The 23,997-nt window shown below is 35.6% G+C and overlaps 1 protein-coding gene across 2 annotated transcripts in view; it reads right to left on the bottom strand.

Annotated features, from left to right (window-relative positions):
- MLLT3 (MLLT3 super elongation complex subunit) overlaps positions 1 to 23,997 on the bottom strand; it is a 260,184-nt gene that overhangs the window by 64,232 nt on the left and 171,955 nt on the right. For both annotated transcript variants that reach the window (XM_081103498.1, XM_081103499.1), the window contains exon 5: positions 6,711 to 7,418. In XM_081103498.1, coding sequence (XP_080959624.1) covers positions 6,711 to 7,418 — 708 coding nt within the window. The remainder of the gene's footprint in view (positions 1 to 6,710; positions 7,419 to 23,997) is intronic.

Genomic DNA, 23,997 nt, shown 5'->3' with positions numbered 1-23,997 from the left:
ACAGTAACCCAAAGATAAATCATTCCTTAGTATATCTTCTTTTAATAGCTAACAGCAATGAAAAAATAAACTACCAAGTACCTATTCAATGCAATGATAGGTATGATTTTGTCCTTTATCTCATTTAATTAGAAAGCTGAAAGAAGCTTCTAAGCATTGCCTTAACTCTTAATTTAAAACTTAGATTTTCGTGAGAAACAACTGTTGATGAAGATCTGGACAAAAGGGAACCCTAGTGCACTGTTGTTGGAAATGTAAATTGCTGAAGCCACTATGGAAAACAGTATAAGATTCTGCATAAAATTAAAAATACAACTACCAGCCCGGACTGTGAGGCTTAGTGGTTGAACATAGAACTATGAAACAGGAGGTCTCAGTTCAATTCCTGGACAGGGAACATGTCTAGGTTGCAGGCTCAATCCCAGTAGGGGATGACCTTCAGGAGGCAGCCAATCAATGATTCGCTCATCATTGATGCTTCTATCTCTCTCTCCCTCTCCCTCTCCCTTCCTCTTTGAAATCAGTAAAAACATATTTAGCCCTAATAGGTTTGGCTCAGTAGATAGAGCGTCAGCCTGCGGACTCAAGGGTCCCGGGTTTGATTCTGGTCAAGGGCATGTACCTTGGTTGCAGGCACATCCCCAGTAGGGGGTGTGTAGGAGGCAGCTGATTGATGTTTCTTGCTCATTGATGTTTCTAACTCTCCCTCTCCCTTCTTCTCTGTAAAAAATCAATAAAATATATTTTAAAAAATTTTAATACAACTACCATACAATTTAGCAATTTTACTTTGGGGCGTTTATCCAAAGAAAATGAAAACACTCATTCAAAAGATATACATACCCCTATGTTCACTGAAGCATTTTTACAATAGCTATTATATGGAAGCAACCTAGGTGTCCATTAATAGATGAATTAATAAATAAGATTTGAGATATATGCATATATATGCACATATACACTGTAATATTATTCAGACACAGAAAAGAATGAAATTGAAAAAAACAAATGCAATCAATAAAAGCTATAGTAACTGTCAACAAGGAAATGAGATTTATGACACAAAATCCCACCCATTGAATTTATGGCTGAAAACTGGCAGAGACCAGTTTGGTCCAACATGGTGACCAGGTAACCCTTAGCCTCATTATATGCTCACTGCATACTAAATGACACATCCCACACCACATGATCAAAACCAGAAGGCCACCATATAAGGACACCAAATGGCCAATGGAACTCCTCTGAGAAATCTAAACCCTTTTCCCAGGAAAATCCTAAATATTCCTCCCTCTTATTGAATAACCTACACTCCACCCCACCCCTGATTAAATGAACCTCAATAAAGAAAGCAAATTCTGCTAAAGGGGGCTGCTCTGCCTGTGAAGTAGCCCACTTTCTGTCTCATCACTTCACTAATAAACTCACCTTCACTTTAAACTCTATGCTGGCTTGCATTTGAATTCTTTCCTGCACAAAGCCAAGAACCAACAATGGGTGGTGAGCCCTCGGGTTCCCAGGCTCCCAGAATGCTTGCCAACATGGATGGACTGAGAGGCTATTATGCTAAGTGAAATAAGTCAAAGAAAAATAAATACTGCCGAAACCGGTTTGGCTCAGTGGATAGAGCGTCGGCTTGCGGACTGAAAGGTCCCAGGTTCGATTCCGGTCAAGGGCATGTACCTGGGTTGCGGGCACATCCCCAGTGGGGAGTGTGCAGGAGGCAGCTGATCGATGTTTCTCTCTCATCGAGGTTTCTAACTCTCTATCTCTCTCCCTTCCTCTCTGTAAAAAATCAATAAAATATATTTTTAAAAAAAAACAAAGAAAAATAAATACTGTGTCATTTCATTTATATGTGAAATCTAACAAAACTAAACAAATAAAAAACAAACAGACTCATAGATACAGAGAACTGATAGTTGTCAGAGGCTTGGGTGGTGGGGGATGGGCAAAAAGGTGAAGGAGATTACGAGGTGCAAAGTTATAGTTATAACGTAAGTCATGGGGATGTAATGTACAGCATTGGGAATACAGTCAATAATATCGCAATAACTTTATATAGTGATAGATGGTTACTAGAATTCTCATGGTGATCACTTCATGAATGTCAAACCATTGCTGTATACATGAAACTAATATAATATTGTGTATCAATGATTTTTTAATTAAAAAGAGCTTTAGCTCTGGCCAGGTGGCTCAGTTGGGGTTGGAGTGTCATCCCTAACACCAAAAAGGTGGCAGGTTCCATACTTGGTCAAGGCACATGCCTGGGTTGCTGGTTTGAGCCCCAGTTGGATGTATTTGGGCAGAAGCCCCTTCTCTCTCTCTCTCTCTCTCCATCTCTCTAAAAATCAATTAAAAAATATATCCTCAGTGAGGATTTAAAAAAAAGAGCTTTATATTCCAGAATAAAAATTAAAATAAAAAACAAACTTGGAGCCTTTTTTTAGTCCTGTTTATCCCACAGAACATATGTAACACATGAATATCAATATCAATGTCATAGATCTCCTCAAGACAAAAATTCAGAGCAACATGACATCCATTGCAAGTACCCTTTGCCCTCTAAAACATATAAGCCACACACTTAATAAAGGACAGGCGCATTCTGTGGTGTTATTGAATATCAAAAATATCTTTCAATGCTTTAGGTTATAAAGGTTTCCAGAAGCCAAGTCATGCATAACAATGGCTAACTCACATTTTTATTTTTTATATTATTATTATTATTATTATTATTATTATTTTATCCTTATCTGAGGATATTTTTTCATTGATTATAGAGAGAGTGGGAGAGAGAGGAGAAAAACAGAAAGAAACATCAGATGTGAGAGGAACACATCGATTGGTTGCCTCTTGCACATGCCCTGACCAGGGCCCCGGCTGGGGAGGAGCCTGAAACCGAGGTACATGCCCTTGACCAGAATCAAACCCAGGACCCTTGGGTCTGCAGGCTGACACTCCATCCACTGAGCCAAAACAGCTAGGGCTAACTCAGATTTTTAGATTACTAAATGCTTCACCCAGATTGACTATTTTCACAATAATTTTACAAAGTAAATACTATTATAATCTCCATTTCACAGACAGAAAAAAACACAAAACAAACAAAAACCCTAAGAAATAGAGCAGATTAAACCGTTTGCCCAAGATCACAGTTACAAGTGGAATTCAAAACACAGCCAGCTTGTCTAACACCACAGTATAGACTCAAAAATACTGGATTACTTGACTCCCTTTCTGCCTACCTACCTATCTACCCACCTACCTAAATATTTATCTTCAAATAAGTGATTCCACAAAAAATATGCAGGCATACAAACCATGGATGTACTTTAGGCTTGCCTTTTCTTGTTTACAAAGTAAATAAAAATCTTAATAAAAAAAACCATATCAATCAGCAATCTAAGCTTCCCAATCCATGTCAATAGCACTGATTTTTATATAAAACCTGAATCTAACTTATTTAAAAAACTTCTTTAAAAAGTTCTTCCTTTTCATTGTAACTAACTTATACCAAGGCAGGATGTTGTTGTGTGTGTGTGTGTGTGTTTTTACGACATACCAGGTAAATAATCTTTTTACCCCAGCCCTTCTTAATTCTTCACACTCTTCCAATTATTTTGTGTGTCTTCCTTCTGTTTCCAATGTTCATGATTTCCACCTGCTGTGTCTAAAATTACCTACCACCCCATCCCTCACGAATGAACATAAATCTGGCTCACATTTAAATAATGAAGCTAGAAAGGACTTTTTAAAAAATGTTTTTATTGATTTTTAGAGACAGAGGAAGGGAGCGGGATGGAGAGATGGAAACATCGATGAGAGAGGAACATCATCTATCTGCTGCCTCCTGCACACCCTCTACTTGGGATTGAGCCCACAACCTGGGCATGTGCCCTAACCAGGAATCGAACCAGGGACCTCTTGGTTCCTGAGGAGCTACACCAGCTGGGCTGGAAAGGACTTTAGAAATGAGGTCATCTGATCACACTTACTCATATGCAGACACGCTCACCACCAGGACAATGTGAATGTTGCTCCCTGAAGTTGGGTCTACCCCAAGCTACCATCAAGGTAATTATAGACCAAGGGAAGTTTAGGGCTGCTAAGGGCTCTCCATTACAATTGCCTTCTGTTTGTTCCTTCCGTTGTCTTGCCCACAGGAGGGACACCAGGTAGTAGAAAGGCCAAACAAGTTATCTTTACTAACGAATAAAGGAAATTTCAGCCCTCTTTTATTCTCCTTTGCTCACAGAATGGTCTTTTGGGCCCTGGCTTACTTGGAACCACTATTGTTAATTCTCTTCTGTTACACCACCTACATTTAGAGAATTAAACCAATAGCAGCAACAATAGAAGCATTACTACTATCAGAAAACTGATAAGGGAGGTACAGTTGTTGGGTTTGATATCCAAATAAAACCTGAAAGTCTGTGCAAGCATGTCAAACTCTTGCAGGCTTTCTCAATAACGATATGTACATTACAAAAACTCCTGTTATGATCATTGGATATGTGGCTCTATTATATCATGAATTATTTAAAAAATTTGCTACCCACTGTAAGGAATTATAATTCTAACTCTTCATTCCAGAAGGTTTTTAAAGTTATAGCTTTGAATAAATATACCTAATTGGACATAAAGTCTATGAAAAGAAAAGTTATACCTTATAAATCATGAAAAAGGGAAGTTGCAAGAGGCAAACAAAAACAAGACCACACAAAACTACCTAAAGAGAAAGATAGCCTAGGATACTTTCATGTAGAAAGAATATTCAATACTGCTTGGAGAATGGCATTAGTCTTCTCACAAACCAGCAAACATTCAAGAAAGATGCCTTTTAAAAACTTGACCATGACCTACTATAAGAAATAACCAACCTTCTGAAATAAAAATTTCATGAACCACTATTTACCCCTACTAATTACAACGTATTCTGACTTTTTAAAAATACTGATGATGGCATGCTAAATTGATTTCATGGCTCACCAGTGAATCACAACCCATAATTTAAAAACCTCTCTCCTAGAAAAATCACAACATGTCAGAACAAAGTTGCTAAACTTGACAATCTTGATAGACTAATCACAACCCAACTGCACCAGTGAACATTTCAGGGTGATTTGAAATAAAAGTTAAACATACAAAAAAAAGTTCCAAGTAGCATCTGCCTTAAGAACAAGTTTTGATTTAAAAGGAGAGGTAAAAAGAAAAGGAGAAAAAATAAATGTTTGAAATATTGGAACAAACCCATTAGCTCTCATCTCCATTTCACGAACTATACTATTATACCTTTACCAAACACTGGGATGAATTACTCCATCTCCATGATTTTTTATGTTACTCTGCTCCTAATAATGACCTTCTATTTAAATTTCAAGATTAGCTCTAGAAAGTAGGGGGGAAGGAAGTAGTCTCTGGATGACTAGAGATGGGTATGGATGCCATGTCCTATTTCTGGCTGGCTTTCAACCCAAAACAGTGCAAACACAGGAGAGAGAATCTGCTACTAAGATCCCCTAAAGCTCGCCAGCATTTGAACTAGGAACATTTGTGAAGTGAAGCTTGGGAATAGGAAGAGAAGTAGTATTCTCAAATCGCCAGCAATTTTTAGCCAGACATTTTCCTTGACCACTGTCTAGAAATGTTGACAAGCCAGTATGTGGAGATTATTAGGATCGATCATGACTGATAAGCAATGACAGAAGGCCAAAATTAGAGAAAAAGGAAATGTGAGGAAGAGATAATCTCATAGTAAATAATGTTTTTAGCCTATTCTCTAGAAACAGAATCGAATACCTTTTGAATTACTAACAGTCCTGTCTCTAAAGTGTAAGATTTCTTACGCTGGCAGATTAGAATAGATAACCTGAAAATTCCTTCCAACTCTGACATCTGTAATTATAAGTTTAAATTTCAACATCAGGTAACATTTTGGGGGGAAACTAGATGGCCTTTTGGGCACCCACAAAAGTTAGTCCCTTTTTTCAGGAAAAAAACTTGCAATGAAGATCACAATAAAAGCATTACTACTATGAGAAAACTAATATGGAAAGTACAGTTGTTGTACTTTTAAATCAGTCTGGAACATCTACAAAAACAAAACAGTGTCTATACCATGAAAATAAATATTTTGTTTTTAAAATACTGTCACCTGATTTCACAGGCACATATATATGTTAAAAATTATCAAATTATATATGTATAGTCTATTGTTACATCAATTTTGCTAGATAAAACTGTTTAAAAATATTATCACCAGCCTTCCCTTTATGTAAACAAATTGCTTCATTCCATTGATAAAATAGACGAACATTATAGCTTAACCCTAATATTTTTTAAGTTTCTCTTTTAAATTTACTATCCTTTGTATTCAAGTTTTATTGCATTCTTCTTACTTTCCTAACTTGGCAATCACTGAAAAGCATAGTACCTAAGCTCTAATGACCATCTACGTTTTTCTGCTGCTGTTCAAATACTATTGAATATACTTTCCTTTAAATCACAGCCTAAAAATCTACATGTTTCCTAATGAATTCATTTCCTTCTTTCCATTAGTTAAAGAAACTGATTTCTAGGCACTTCCATATCACCATGTTATGGTTCAGCTGTCATTTTCTTCCCTCATTCTTTATCTTGAATCTATCTGAAATAAAATCTGAAAGCTCAGAAGGGGAAGGAGGGGAGCCAACAAGGCTACTCACATCAGATTTAGAGGACATATTCTCCTCCGCATCAGAATCATTGGGGTCCACGATATCATCAAACGGCGGTAAAGTTGATTTCTTCTTCTCTGACGTCTCACTCTCAATTTTGACTTTTCCCATCTTGACATGAGATTTGTCTTTTATCTGTTTTTTGTCAGCAGAACAAGTGAGTATCAGTGGTGGCGCGCTAGAAAAACTTTTAAATAGAGCCTCTGAGCTACTCTTTTTCCTTTTTTTGGCTGAGAGTTCTTCAGAATCTGAAATGGGGGGCCTTTTACTAGGAGCCTTCTTATCTTGCTGTCCACTGGTGATAGTGAGTAAGTTACTGTCTGGTTTTGGCTCTTTTGACATGGGTTTCGGTTCCTTGAAGGCCATCTTAGGAACGATTTTTTCTTCTTTCAGTGGTTTATTTTCTTTGGGTTTCTTAGAGGATTCTTTGGAAGATTTGTTGTGATCCCTGGAAGGTTCTTTGAAGGCACTTTTATGTTCTCTGGAGTCTTTAGAAGGTTTTTCCTTGTGCTCCTTCATTAATTTGTGAGGCTTTGAAAAACTGGTGCTGCTGCTGCTGCTGCTGCTGCTACTGCTGCTGCTGCTACTGCTGCTGCTGCTGCTGCTACAGCTGCTGCTGCTGCTGCTGCTACTGCTGCTGCTGCTACAGCTGCTGCTGCTGCTGCTGCTGCTGGTATGAACACTCCTGTTAGGGTCCTGCAACAAGGAGAAGAAGTGAAACTCAAACCCAAAATGCAACACCGAGTCAAAAGCCGCTTTCCTTGCATTCCGTCTGCACAAAATGATCACTCTTTGATTGCTCTCCAAGTAATTTTAATGGAAACCAACGAAAGTATAACAGGTGGAAATAGGGTGTGTGACAACATGGTGAATGGGGGCTACTATGGATCAAGGAATTTAAGGAGGCAAGCTATTTTCTTAATCATGAGAAGCATGGCGTTCTAAGCATTTCAATTCAACAAATGTTTACTAACTGCGTGTTCTGAAAGATATAAAGATGGTTTAACACGTGACTTTTTAAAATTTTTTTTATTTTTCAATTACAGTTGATGTACCACATTAAATTAGTGTCAGGTGCACAATCCAGTGATCAGACATTTATATAACTTAACAAAGTGGTCACCCTGATAAATATAAGATCCATCTGACACCATATACAGTTATTATAATACTAGAGGCCCAGTGCACGAAATGCGTGCACAGGTAAGGTCTCTAATCCTGGTCGGCAATCAGGGCCAATGGGGGCCTTCTGGCAGCCAGCCTGGCCTTCCTTCATTCCACATCACCCCTTGTCGTCAGCGCATGTCATAGCGAGCAACTGAACTCCCAGTCTCCCAAACTCCTGAGAAGAAACTTTGCATATTAGCCTTTTATATATAGAGATTATTGATTATATTGCCTATGCTGTACATCTGCACGCCAATTTGTAACTACCAATTTGTACTTCTTAATCCCTTTACCTTTTTCTCCCATCCCCCAATAACCCTCACCTCTGACAAGCATCAAAATGTTCTCTGTATCTGTGAGTCTGTTTCTGTTGTGCTTGTTCATTGGTTTGTTTTCTAGATTCTACATATAAGTGAAATCGCATGGCGTTTGTTTTTCTCTGCCTGGCTTATTTCACTCAGCACAATACCCTTTATGTCTATCCATGTTTTTGCAGATGGCAAGATTTCTACATGCCTCAGTCTTAATAACTGTGAGATATTTATGATTCATAGGTGCTATAAGAGACACTTATATAGTGCTATGACAGCAAAAAGCAGAAGATAAGTAATTCTGTTGGCGGTATGGGGAAAAGAATAATTTAGAAAGTTACAGAGAATTATTGAATTAAGTCCTCAAGGATAAGCAGTTAATACTAAAAAGGGAAGAATGAAAAAATACTTGAGGAGAGCTCAAAAAATGGTGGCTAAATAGGCAGACCCATCATGCACCTGCTCCCAGGGCCAGACTGGAAATACAACTAAATTGGAGAACATTCACTTGGAATTACCAACTGAGGTCCAGTTGAGGAGAAGACTTATACCAAGGAAGAACAGAAAACGCCCGAAGACCACTCTGCACTGACATATTCCTTCCCCACCGCTTTTTTGTTTTGTTTTGTTGTTGTTGTTTGTGTGTTTGTGTGTGTGTGTGTGTGTGTGTGTGTGTGTGGCGGGGGGGTTGTCTGTTTGGTTGTTTTGTTCTTTTTCTCTTCATATTTGTTCTTTCTTTTTTTCTATCATTCCTACTCTCTAGTCTCTTTCCTAATTTCCTCTTCTCTGTACTTGCTGTAGGGGTCTTGTGTAAGTTTTAGTTTTGTTTCTTATGTTTTACGTTTTGTTGTGTTGTGTTTTGTTCTATTCTGTCAGCATTTCCACAACAGCTTCCATGATGTGGTTGGGGGTAAGCTACATAGTCAGCCAACCTGAGAGGAGATTCTATCCACAAACAGGACAATAACATTCAAGACCCAGCTACAACAGGAAAACCCAAATAACTCAAGTAGGGGGCTTTCCTAGAACACCCAGCCCAGGAGATCTAAGAAACTGCACCACTGGGTCCCACAAAACATCTACTATATAAGACCACCCCACAAAGTCTGGGAGACATAGAAGTTTGATCTAATACATAAAAACAAATACAAAGGGGCAGCCATAACAGGGAGACAAAGAAACAACCCCCAAATGAAAGAAAAGGAGGAATAGTCAGGAAATGAACTAAATGAAATGGAGGCAAGCAATTTGTCAGGTAAAGAATTTAGAGTAATGGTAATAAGGGTGCTCAAACAATTCAGTGAGAACTAAAAGAAACTTAATGAGAATTATAAAAAACTTAATGAGAATTATAAGGGACTTAAGAATAGCTACATCAACATGAAAACAGAGGTTGAAACAATGAATAAGGATCAATTGGAAATGAGGAACGACATAGCTGAAATAAAGCACACACAGAAGGATTCAGCATTAGGCTAGAAGAAGCTGAGGACCAAATCAGTGAAATAGCAGACAAGGTAGAAAAAACACCCATTCAGAACAATAAATGGGAAAATATTTAAAAGGCAGGAGGACAGATTAAGGAGATAACATGAAAAGTAAGAGCATTCACATCATAGCAGGACTAGAAGGAGAAGAATCCAAGCAAGGAATAGAGAATCTGTTTGCTGAAATAATGGCAGAAAATTTCCCTAACCTGGTGAAGGAACATGCCAGTAAGTTCAGGAAACACAGAGTTCCAGGCAAGATGCACCCTAAAAGACCCACACATACTAGTAAGCTAATAATTATTAAAATGGTAAATATTAAAGACAAATAAATAATCTTAAAAGCTGCAAGAGACAGACAGAAAGTTACCTAGGAGGGAGCTCCCACTATCAGCTGATTTCTCAATAGAAACACTTCAAGCCAGAAGGGAGTGGCAAGAAGTATACAAAGTAATGAAAATCAATAGACTGACTCCAAGATTACTCTATCCAACAAGGCTATCATTGAAATCAAAGGTTAAATAAAGAGCTTTGCAGACAAAAAAAAAAAAAAAAAGGCTAAAATAATGTATTACCACCAAACCAGTACTGCAAGAAATGCTAAAGGGACCAGTGTACAAAGAAGAAATAGAAAGAGAACAACACAGGCATAAAGAGTAAAAATGGCAACAAATAAATATCTATCAATAATAACCTTATATGTAAATGACTTAAATGCTCCAATTAAAGGACATAGAGTAACAGAATGGATAAGAAAACATGACCCATATATATGCCGTCTGCAACAAAATCACCTCAGAACAAACGACTCACACAGAATGAAAGTGAAGAGATGGAAAAATTTTTTCCAAAAAAATGGAAATGAAAAAAAAAGCTGAGATAGCAATACTCATATCTCACAAAACAGACTTCAAAGTGAAAGCCATAACAAGAGACAATGAAGGCCACTTCATAATCCCAAAGCGATCAATCCAATAAGAGGATATAACCCTGGTAAACATATATGCACACAATATAGGAGGACCCAAATATATTTTATAACTTCTGGAGGATTTTAAGGGAGAGATAAACAGCAATACAAGCATAGTAGGGGACTTTAACATTCCACTGACATCACTAGATAGATCTTCTAGACAAAAAAATCAACAAGGAAACAACGCTTCTAAATGACATAAAAAATCAGATGGAATTGACATTTACAGAACATTTCACCCCAAAGATACAGAATATACATTCTTCTCCAGTGCACATGGGACATTTTCAAAGATAGCCCATATATTAGGATAAAAACTAAGTCTCTCCCTAACCAGTTTGGCTCAGCGGATAGAGCGTCGTTGGCCTGTGGACTCAAGGGTCCCAGGTTTGATTCCAGTCAAGGGCATGTACCTTGGTTGCGGGCACATTCCCAGTAGGGGGTGTGCAGGAGGCAGCTGATCGATGTTTCTCTCTCATCGATGTTTCTAACTCTCTATCCCTCTCCCTTCTTCTCTGCAAAAAAATCAATAAAATATATTTTTCTTAAAAAAAAGAATCACAAAACCCCCTCCAAATAAAATTATTCTCAAGTTGAGATAAAAAGCAATTCTGTTTTTGTTGTCCAAACTTCAGCACTTAAGGAATATGTCTCCCATCTACTACCAAAAAAAGAAGAAGAAGAAGAGGAAGAGGAAGAGGAGGAGGACGAGGAGGAGGCGAAGGGAAGGGAAGGCAAGGGAAGGGAAGGGAAGGGAAGGGAAGGGAAGGGAAGGGAAGGGAAGGGAAGGGAAGGGAAGGGAAGGGTCCTTAAAAGAATAAAGATTTCACTTAACAGTCATCAAAGGGATGGAAACATTTTTACCAATTACTGTTGTGTAGTCATAAGGAAAGAGCTAATTGCTGCCTATTTTGTTTTAAATGTGTTACCAATTTTTTCACATAAATACCTCAGAATATATAACCTTTCTATCTAGGCACAAAATTTAAGTCCACACTTACAATATCTGTGAATTTCTATCATTAACAATAAAAATAAGAAACAGAAGTAAACCCTGGGTGTGCAAAAACCCAAAGCAATACTAAAAGAAGATCTCTTTCTTGCTTACTTCCACCTCCTAATGTAACCAAAGACAAACAAATGTCCAAATTTCAACTGGAATTTATATCTTCAGGCTTGCTTATTATGTTTCACCTCTAACTCACCCACTTAAGGTTAATGGTATGTGAACCAATCCTCTATTCCTTAATATCTAACTTGACACAAAAAGGGTAAGTAGACAGGGACTATGCTTTTCAGTAACATGAATAATCAACTTACTGGATCTATGGGGGGGGGGGGAGCATGTATATGAATAAGTATTAGAAAGTAATACCCTAAATGAAAAATTATTGTTGTGTTAGTAGGAGTATGTATTTTTTCTTTTTACAATTTTTTTTTCTTACTCGACAACAACAAAATTACACACATCGACTATTCCATTTCTTTTTCTCAAGTGAACATTTGGTTTCAAAATTCTAAAATGGATAAAGTTACAAAGCAAAGACAAGCTTTTATTCACCAAACTAGATAATTACTTACAAAACATTTTAATCTGAGTCTTAAAAGCAAAATGCTAAAGATAGTATTCATATTACTGAAACTACATTATTTTATAAATTCTATTACAAGACATTTCCTGGCATGTTAAGCAATGCCATGAATAATTAAAATAAAGTATAATGGGCAAACTAAATTAAGGAAGAACATTTTGAAATGTAATATCCTTGCGTGTTTTTTTTGTTGTTGTTGTTAACTGGTTTGTTGACTCACTGGATTTTGAAAATTTGCAATCAGTGTTCTCATTATGGTTCCCAAACACCCAAGGTTTGCTACTTAATACTCAACTTTATGGATATTTTTATAAATGTAACTTATAAAAATACATAAATTTTAACCTACCAACATATATTCTAATGTTAAGCATTAAAAAATAGTAACATTTCAGCACCAACAAAAATAAAAGGACTTCTATATAGGGGTTCTTCCATGATTTATTTTTTAAATCCTTTTGTAGTACAAACTGGAATTCTTAACTCAAAGTACATAGTGGTATATGACACAGATTCTTGTGTCATAGAAAGTTCATGTTCTCTACTTAATTACATACATATGATGTTAAGTACAAAACTCTAAATTTTATAACGTTTTACTCCCTATGTTGGTCTAAGTTTTTAATGCCTACCATCACCCTTTCACCTACCCAACAAATCTTGGTACAAGCAAATCACCCAACCATCCTTATTCCTTCCATGTTACCAAAAAGCTTTCTATACGCTAAGACCACTCAGAGCTAAGAAGGGAAACATATTCAATAACAATACCTCAGACAAATAAAAATTTAGAAAATAAGATGAAAGAATTGTTTCTGTTTCATGGGTTTACATTTTCTGTGATCAATGGCAAAATACAAATGTATGTCACCTGACTCCATATTCACATGTCATAAACGCAAAACAAAGACTTACATACAAAGTCAGGAATTAAATTGTTACTAAAATGGAATGAAAGCTTTCCCTGAATTTTAGCCCATCTATCCTTTATCTATTGGGAATCAAGTGACTGGCTTTTAAATGTTTTTACTGAACTATAAATCTCAACATGAAGTGCCACTCAGCAGCAGAGACTGATTACCATTCAATGTGAAGTTTACACATGTTGTATAATTCAAACCTCTTTGCCCGAGGCTGATTAAGACAAACTGAATATCAATATTAGGGGGAGCATGTGTGCATAATTCAAATCTCAAATATTTAAGGCAAATGACTATCTAAATATAAATATACATGTATTTGTACTTATAAGTACCGCGCGCTAACCGATTGCGCCACTGGAGCTCCACATGTATTTGTACTAACTTTACAACCTGTGAATATAGGTTACAGTATTTTTTTTTTTCATCTACTCAGATTCTACTGAATGCTTCCTTGTTTTAGTTTTCTGGAACAGAATGGGCCTCTTTAATGTATAATCTCTTTTAATACTACTTGTCAGCAACCCCAAGCTTCAGAGAAGGTCAGAATAAGGTTTTCTGACTCTATATGATTTTTAACTCCCATGTTATCACCATGTCTTCTTTCTAGTACCACTGATAATGCAACGATTATTTTCTAGCTCTTGTTTCGTCCTCTATCTAGCCTCTTAATTTTGGCCCCTATCCTACTTTAACTGGCTTCTGCATTGTGCAAGATTTTCAGTTCATTCATACCTTATCCAGTAAAATTTGCATAGAGACAAATAAACTTGCCTAGAGGGTGTTTATTTATCCCAAACCAATAAACTCTCTTGGAAGAGTTTATTTGCCCAAGGTACATCTTAAAAGGACACTTCCTAGAAACTGTAGTGTAGTCTAAGAGGTTAAGCATAGAAAGAGGTTGGGGAAACCATGACAGTCAAAAAGACTGGCTTTCAAAACAGAAATCTCTTCTGTAATGTCATTCGACACTTGACAAATGGCCAAGGAGGATGAAATAGAATCTGAGGCTATGAATAAAATATAAACATTCAGAATTCTGGAGAAAATAATGAACTTTGAATTTCACTTGCTTTCCCCCACTTAAATCCCAAATCCAACCCATTCACCTTTCTTGAACAAGTCAGCTCTGGGAACCAGTGGAATTATAGTCATCTTCTGAGAGGACTGGTGCAGGATTGCTCTGTTCTGGGCTCTAAGCAAGGCCCAGAAGAGTTCTGCATGTAGATAAGTGCACTAGTGTGGCAGCCTCCCTGGCGTGAAAGGCGCTCAGGAGACACTCAGTAGAAGAGAGATTATAGTCTATTCCCGAGGCTAGTTTCTATAGCTTAAGTAAAGCTTACAATTTTTATGTGCTCACGGAACACTGAGAAAAATCGATCCAAAATAAACTTCAAAATACTCTTTTCAAAATGTTTGAATAGATTATACAGTTGATCATACTCTAATAAAATTAGACACATAAAGACAAAGAAATCAGTCAAGAAAAAAAAACACACACACAATGAAAAGAGCGTTTGAAATTGAAATAATTTCACCAACACATGTGCTTTAAAAGAAAGGCCTTAAATGTATATTTAGGGTTCAAATTCAAAGGTGAAATTTATCAAGTTAATTCTGATTTAAAGGTCAATCTACTTTTCTAAATCAACTAAAAGAGATGGAGTTTCTTAAATTTAAAATTCTTGAATTTAAAATGATGATCTACCATAAAAGGAATAAAATTAACGAGGGGATAGCAATTTATAAATATTTCAAAACAGGTAGGTAAATACCAAAAGAAATACCTAAACAGTTCAAAATGGGAGAGAGAGAGAGAGAGAGAGAGAGAGAGAGAGAGAGAGAGAGAGAAAGAGAGAGAGAGAGAGAATTATAGGGGGAGAGGAGAAGAGCACAACAGATTACTGATGATTTTTATGAGCTTTTTAGCATCATTTGGCTTTATAATATAAATGTTTTATTTATAATTAATATTGTAAGACACTAAGATTGTAAAGCAGAAATCATTTCAACAATTGGTAGGACTAATAAAAACATGAACCAAATTTATTTAAACACCAAGGCCACCTAGAGGCAATAAGACACACAACTTAACATTTATTGGTTGGTAAATGGTAAGGAACTAAAAGAACATTACACAAGTAAAAGAAAAATGGCACTTGAGAATAGCAATGGGGTCGTTCATTCAATAACAATCTAAATGGCTATACCTAAAAATAAAACTAAACACACAAACTGTTTATACACACACAAGAAAGAAAAAGAAGTCTTCTGTTAACAGGTCACAATGCTTTTGAAGGGTTTTACTTGTTTTGATTTTTTAAATAATGTTGTACCATTTTTTGAAGTTGACACTCAGCCAGAAAATTAGAGAGAACTCTACGCTTACGGAAAATTAATAGAGCCATTTTTAGGCCTGACCAGGGAGGGGTGGCCCACAATATTAAGGAATTGAAGAATCAGATCCTCCAATTCCTCAATTTGCCTGGATCTGTATAAAAGACAGCCAATACAGATATAACTACACCTATAGAAACCCAGGTAAGTCTGAACTGTGCAGAGTGACAGAAGATGCAGGAATCATTCTATCAGTTAAACATGAACCAGTAAGTAACTTGAATGAGAACCCAAAAATGATGTTAATCATTCAAGGGCAGAACCTAGATAATAATAACAGGTTTCCCTCAGTCATACCTGGCTATGAGTTCAGCCAATTCATTGAGACAAACTGACCTTAATAAGATGTACAAAGAACAGATACATCTGAGAACTGAGAAGCAAAGGCGATCTACTTGAGAAATTTAATGAGGAAGTCAATATAAACAACTACTCATTTTAGGAAGATCATCTGCTAGCAATGTGGTAGGGAGGCTGGAATGGGTAGAGGGTGAGAAAAGAAAGGCCACTTGGATGACCACTGCGCTGTGGGTTGGTGGTGGTGGCAGTAGTAACAGCTTACTGAACACATACTAGTCCAGACTCTGATGTCCGAGTTTTATAACAATTAAATCAACAATCTTGTGAAGTGTGTATTTGCCATATTTCACAATGAGGAGACTGATTCACAGAACCCAATGTAACCAAAGACACACATGTAATTAGTGGTAGAACTGAGATTCAAGCCCAGGAAGCCCGGCCCTAATTCCCATACTATGAACCACTGTATTTCTATCAGGACAACTGGGTTCAAAACCAACTGCCAATCTTGCTAGCATAATCTGAGCTGGAATGAAAGAAGGATGAGTAGAAAGGGGATGGGATCAGTGACTTTAAAAGAATGAACATGCCTGCAAGTCTAGACAGAACTACATAAAGGAAGTTCTATTTAGTTCCAGTAGAGGGGGTATAACTTTTTGGTAGGTGGCAAATATTCTGAAATCGAGGCTCTTCCGGTACGTTTCAAGTGACTTAAACTTTGAGTCTTTTTTTACCAAATAAATATTTTAAACTTGACAGGCAATAAAATTGTTGTATTTAGAGGGCTGGTGTGATATTTAAAAATCAACCTTTCATATAATAATCCTGCAGAACACATTATCTCCAATTATTTTAAAGAATATCACAAAACTGTAAGATACAACATCTCATTGAACAAATACTTTCAAAATCAACGTAAATATCTGCTACACTACATAATTTGAAATGACAAAAACTTTTTGTGCTCAAATAAAATAAATAATCACCTTTCCCAAAGGGAAAAGTCACTGTTAAGTGGGGGGAAGTCACTGTTAAGAAAAGGAGAGGATCCTACAAGGGCCTCCATGGGAGGTGTTTGGGAAGAAGAAATCTGAGAAATTTAGCACAAAAATAAGGAGGCAATAAAGAAAAACAAATACTTAAAGCCACAAAATAAATGGTTTTATAAGAAAGAAAAGATAATAGTACACGTCTTAGTTGTAAATATTTTAACTAGTCATAACCATAAATAATGTTTACCAATTTTCGATTTTTGAAATTAACCTACTCAGCTTGACTACTGCTAAGGAACTTAAATTTCCTTGTCAGTAAAATGGAGGCCATATTACTTATACTATTATCAAAGTCAACTTGATTTAAAAAGTTTAATATATGTAAAGTGGCTTTATGTATATATGCATGTATTATAATATAATTTATTACATATGTAATGTGCTTAGCACATAGAAGAAACTGTGTGCAAGTATTTTTGATGACTACCACTACTGTTACTGCTACTATAGACAAGAATATAAAACATAATTTGTATTACATAACACAATGCAAAAGTAAATGTTTGGATAGCAAACACAGAGGGTAGACAGAAATGGTGAAGGGAAAGAAACTCTTACAAATTTGAGCTTATAAATTTGAGAATGAAGAGGAACTGTCTATAGTTGGTAGAACAAGAAAAGAGTCCTATGTCCAACATCTAGAAAGTTATATACAAGATAGGCATTAAATATGGTGTCATATTGGGAGGAAAAGGAGATGAAACAGATGAGCTAGATTCTCCTGTAGCAAAAGAAACATAGGCATATAAAGAAAAAAACTCCTTATTTTTGGAAACTTTTGGCAGTAACCCAAAACTTAAAAAAAAAAAAATTAGTTAATCAGTAAAACACAGTTAAAGTGTTTCCCTCCAGGAAGTGGGAAGGAGATTGGGGAAGAATATCAAAGGATTTTGCTAAGTACTATCTTTTGCTATTTAATTCTTTTAAAGCATGTACATGCATTATTTTGATATAAAATAAATTTCTTCAGCCTCCCAAGTATATTTTATATTCTCCCCAGCTTTCGTTGTACCCATTTGCACTTCAGAGATTTTTGTGAAATAAATTTTGTGTTAGAGAAATTATTTAACCAAGTGACTCCTATGTTCCTCTGTTTTAAAAGGAATTTCAATTTTCCTTCTGATGTGGTTTGAATGTTATTTTTTTTCCTTGTGCAAACTACAATCAAGCTCTATGCTACTGATTTAGTTTAGGATACTTAGATTGCATTTTGACTTTTATTTGTTGTACTTATACTATTAAAAAAATAAAGAAAATACAATTTAAGAATCACATTTTCAAAATGCTCTTATTTATATACTATTCCATGACTTGCTATGGATTACATTCTAAGTTACAGTAAAGTACTAGTAACAAAAAGTAGAGGACTTTGCAATTTCAAGTAAACTTCTGATCACTTTTGTGGTTTGAAACTAGAAACTTGAAGTAAGATCACTTCTCTTTCTAGATTTATGTATATTTAACTTTGTACAATTTCTGTTTTCTTACATAAGCTTTAAAATATATTGGCCAGATCTTTCTACTCCTCTGTCTGAGAACTAGTTGATAATGAGGATTGACAAGTAGTATTTACTCATAGAAAATAGTCAATCTTCAGTGTGCACTACTAATCACAGCGCAATAGTTGTAAGGATAAGATGGAAAATAGTGCCTGGCACAGAAAAATTCAATATATCTATTCCATAAACAAAAATAACAAAATAAAAATAACAAATATCTAATCAGAGGCTCAGAGAAATATAGAATATAGGTAACAAAATGGCTGAGAATTTTCCAAAATGATGGTCATGAATCCACAGAAAAAGTAAGTATAATATAAAATATATAAATACATTAAAAAGAAATTTACTCCTAGACACACTGTGTTAAAAATGAAGAGCTCTAAAGACAAAAAGAAGTAAGGAACAAGAAAATATCTATTGAAAAAGGAACACATAATAAGTGGTATGCTATAGCAGCTAGCTAAATAAGTTCACAAGAGCCAACTGTTACATTTTCAAGAATTCTTTGAGCCTGGTTTTAAACAAGGGTATTATTAAAAGTTAAATTATAGCCCAGCTGGCATGGCTCAGTGGTTAAGCATCAACCTATGAACCAGGAGGTCAGGGTTCGATTCCCAGTCAGGGCACATGCCCAGGTTGAAGGCTCAATCCCTAGTGGGGGTTTGCAGGAGAAAGCAGTATCAATGATTCTCTCTCATCATTGATGTTTTTATCTCTCTCTCCCTCTCCCTTCCTCTCTGAAATCGATTTTTAAGTTTTTTTTAAAGTTAAATTAGACAAATGTACAAGTAGAAAAATATTAAAAACAGAGATAATAGATAAAACTCATCACTCCCTAATTATCTGTACTCTTAGGAATTATGTTTATTAATCAGGATGATGAAAATACTTCATAATTGTGTGTTACTTCATATCTCTTCCCAACTCTGCAATAACTGACATAACATTAAATATTTATTTATATCATGGAAATAAGCAAAAACTAAAAATCAGGAATCCCCACCCTCCCAGAAGTAGTTGCTAAACATCTACTAGCGTAACCCTGAATCAGACTTCACAAAAATAATACTGTAAAAACACACTTCTAAATAATTCACAGGCAAAAGAAATTATAATGGAAAATTTTTAATTCACTGTATTAAATAAAAGAAATATTACACATTCATTTGTGGAAGGTAGTTAAAATGGAACTTAAAGGAAAATTTTAGTCCTTAATGCTTACATTTGAAAAAAATGACTGACAATTAGGAAGTTCTGGAAAACAATGGCATAACGAACTCAAAAGATTATAAATACTTTTTTAAACCTAATAAAAAATTCAAAGAAATCCTATGGAAAGAGCAAATAAAAAACAGGACAGAAAAGACAAATATGCCTGAAAGTACAGCAGAGATTAAACAGATAAGAATGCTATAAATAATTTTTCCAACAAATTTGGAAGTAAATTCTTAGGCAGATATAATTTAGTAAAACTGACAAAGAAAGAAATAAAAATCAAGAATAATCCTTTATTAAAGTCAAGTAAGTAGTTTAAAATCTTCCTACTTTTAAAAAAAAGATCAGATACATAGGATTTTACAAGAAAGTTCTACGAAAAAACAACTTCAATCTCCCAGAAACTCTTCTAAAAGATGGAAAAGAGAAAAACATTTCTCACTTTGTGTGGCAAATAATATCAAAGCAACAAAACTTATTCCCCCAAAAAACTAAGAGAAATAAAACTACAGACCAATGTCACTCAAGAATGTGGATGCAAAGTTTCTGAATAAAATATTATCACAATTAATCCAATTATGAGTGGGGGGCCTAATAGAGCAAGATCAAATTGGTTTTATACCAAGCATTCAAAGAGTAGTTCAGGCCGAAACCGGTTTGGCTCAGTGGATAGAGCGTCGGCCTGCGGACTGAAAGGTCCCAGGTTCGATTCCGGTCAAGGGCATGTACCTGGGTTGCAGGCATATCCCCAGTAGGAGATGTGCAGGAGGCAGCTGATCGATGTTTCTCTCTCATCGATGTTTCTAACTCTCTATCTCTCTCCCTTCCTCTCTGTAAAAAATCAATAAAATATATTTTAAAAAAAAACAAAAAAAGAGTAGTTCAGCATGACAAAAATGCTTGTCACACAAATTAACACATTAAAGAAGAAAACTCTCTGCTCTTCTCAAGAAATGCAAAAAAAAATTTATCTGATAAAATAAAAATCTATGGCCCTACCCAGTTTGGCTCAGTGGACAAAGCATTGGCCTACGGACTGAAGGGTCCCAGGTTCGATTCCTGTCAAGGGCATGTACCTTGGTTGTGGGCACATCCCCAGTTGGGGGTGTGCAGGAGGCAGCTGATTGATGTTTCTCTCTCATCAATGCTTCTAACTCTCTATCCCTCTCCCTTCCTCTCTGTAAAAAATCAATAAAATATATATTTAAAAAAAATAAAAATCTATGAATGATTTAAAAAAACTGTTAACAACACAAGACAAGGAGATAAGTTCCTTAACTGGACAAACAATAGCTACTAAAATCCCATGCAAACATTTTAAATGGTGAATTACTAGAATTAGTCCCTGTTAAATCAGGAAATTTTATATTTAATATTTCACTGGTGGTCGTACTGACACAGAACCACAGACAGCAGTGGGGGAGAGAGAGAGAAATATTAAAAATAAGAATAATATATGAAAGGTGAAAGGATTAAGAAATATAAATTGGCCGTTACAAATAGTCACGTGGATGTAAAGTAGAACATTAGGAATACAGTCACTAATATTGTAATTATTATGTATGGTGTCGAGTGGGTACTAGAGTTATTAGGAGGATCAATTCATAAGTTACACAAGTGTCTAACCATTATGTTGTACACCTGAAACTAATATTGAATTTCAACTGTATTTAAAAATTGTTTTAAAGAAAGACATATGTCACTATTCATGTATGATATGATTATCCACATGGAAAAACAAAAGAACCTGTACAGAAAAATGACTGTACTAGTAATTAGTAAGTTTAGTAAGATAGAAGCAGTATCAATATACAAAGGTAAACTTCATATTACACACCAGCAATGAACAGAAGACATTTAATGTTCTATTTATAACAGCAATAAAAAGATAAAAAAAACCTAGGACTAAACAGAACATAAAACTAGCTAGACTTTCATGAAAAACGTTAACACCTTAACAAGTTTAAAGATAGCCTAAATGAACTAACAGATTAGGTTCATACATAAGAACACACCCATTCTCCACAGATTCAATGGAATTTCAATCAAAATCCTAATAAGAGTTTTTCAAAGCACTTAACCTAATTCTAACATTTATAGGAAGAAAAAAGAACTGTGTAATAGAGTTTGTCACACCATATAGGAACCACACTGTAAGACTGTAGCCACCACAACACTGCGGCACTGCTGCAGAGTTCCACCAACTGATCAGAGGAACAGAAAGGAACCACGTCCCCCCAACAGACTCCTAAATATATGAAAGGCTGACCTTTGACAAGGTAAGCACTGCAGATCTCTGAGGAAAACATAGACAACTCAATAAAATGTGCCTGGACTGATTTTCTACATAGGAAAAAATTTAAATTAGACTCTTACCTCATACCATACATAAAATGAATTCCAGATGTTTGAAAATATTTAAATGGTAGGCAAAACTTTTCAAACGTGTTGGGAAAAAACACAGGAGATTATCTATAATGTTCTTCTCTATCCCTATATTGAACTAGGGATAGAGAAGAACATATTAAACAGGACTCAAAAAGAACTGGCCATAAAATGCCTGACCACATTAAAATTAAGAATTTCTGCATATATATATATATATATATCATAAAGAAAGTAGCCCTAACCGGTTTGGCTCAGTGGATGGAGCATCAGCCTGCGGACTGAAGGGTCCCAGGTTCGATTCCAGTGAAGGGCATGTACCTTGGTTGGGGGCACATCCCCAGTAGGAGGTGTGCAAGAGGCAGCTGATCGATGTTTCTCACTCATTGATGTTTCTAACTCTCTATCTCTCTCCCTTCCTCTCTGTAAAAAAATCAATAAAATATATTTTTTTTAAAAAAGAAAGTAAAAACACTACCAAATGGGCAAACTAGGAAAAGCTACCTGTGGGAAATACAACCAACAACGGAATCATATCTCCAGAACATGAAAATACCCCCAACAAATAAATAGATAAACAAGCAGAACACACGAACAAACATTTCAAGGAGAAACAAGAAAGGCCACCGAGGTGTATGTTCAGCCTCTTTACTATTAATCACTGAAATGCAAAATAAGATAATGATAAAATACTGTTTTATGCCTACTCAATGGCACAGATGACTAGAAAGACAGCAATGGGATTTCTTTCTTTAGATTGCTGATTGAAGACTCTATAAAGTGTCACAGCCACTATATAAAATAATAAAAAAGCTAAATATGTGAATGCCCTATGAGTCAGCAATTCCACTTATAGATATATGCCCTAAAGCTGCATTGCTCTCAATGTGGTCAGCTGCATTGTTCTAAATGTGGTCAGGGGACCAGCAACACTGGTATTATCTGAATGCTTATTAGGAATTGAGGTTTTTGAGCTCCATCCCAGACCTCCAGAATAAGAATCTGTGCAATGGGGCCCAGATTGAGAATCCTCACTATAAAATTGAGTGGTAGGTTTATGGTGTTTGTTTTATAATCTACATATAAAATATATATAATTCTCATACACATCAATGATAACATAACAACATTTTTATTTTAGGAAACATTAACAATTCCTGATGACAGAACCTTACTGTCCAGTAAGAGAAATACACGTTGTGCTTCAATGGACACATTTATTAGCTGCTTTGAACTAAGTATACACATCTTCTCATTTAACCCTACCAGACCGCTGTACCGATTTTTCGGTAATTTCCACACAAAGGTGGAATATTGGCGCTAGATGAAAGGTAGATCTATTTTCTACAATGTCTCCAAGTTCCATCTTATTCTAACCACTTGTTTGCATGTAACTAACATTTTTCTATATCATGTTGGTTTTTTTCTCTTTAATGCTCAGGAGTCCAGGTATAGGGGACAGTTAGGTTCAGGGCCTCAGGTCTGGTAGGATTAATTCTTTAAGAATTCTGTGAGGTAGGTTCTTAGCAAAGAATAGGCAATCAAAAATGTGTTGAGTGAGTAAGTACTTGAATAATTTTATAATACAAAAGAGAAAGTGTGGTTATATGCTATGTATTGTGAGTTAAATGAACTAACATAGATGAGTCACTCTATTAGTAGAAAGGAGCTTATGATCTATTCTGTTTCTATATCCTATTACTTATCGAAAGTATAATGAAAAAAATCACTTTTTTTCTCTGGAAGTATTTCTGGTCAAAAGTGTAGAAACAGGAACAAATTACAGGGTGGAGTTAACTTAGATAACATTTCTATATTATCAGAATTTGCATTCTGTGTTTTAGAAAAGTGGAGTTAGTGATATGCAAGGCACCAGCGACCTTCAGGGTGGGAGAAAAGCAGAACTAGAGTAATAGGAGAAATTACCAAGGCTAAAAAAAAAAAAAAAAAAAAAATTACAACACATTCAGTCTG

Source organism: Myotis nattereri (assembly GCF_964212035.1).
Source record: "Myotis nattereri genome assembly, chromosome: 12".
NCBI lineage: Eukaryota > Metazoa > Chordata > Mammalia > Chiroptera > Vespertilionidae > Myotis > Myotis nattereri.
This window is presented reverse-complemented; position numbering and strand designations above follow the sequence as displayed.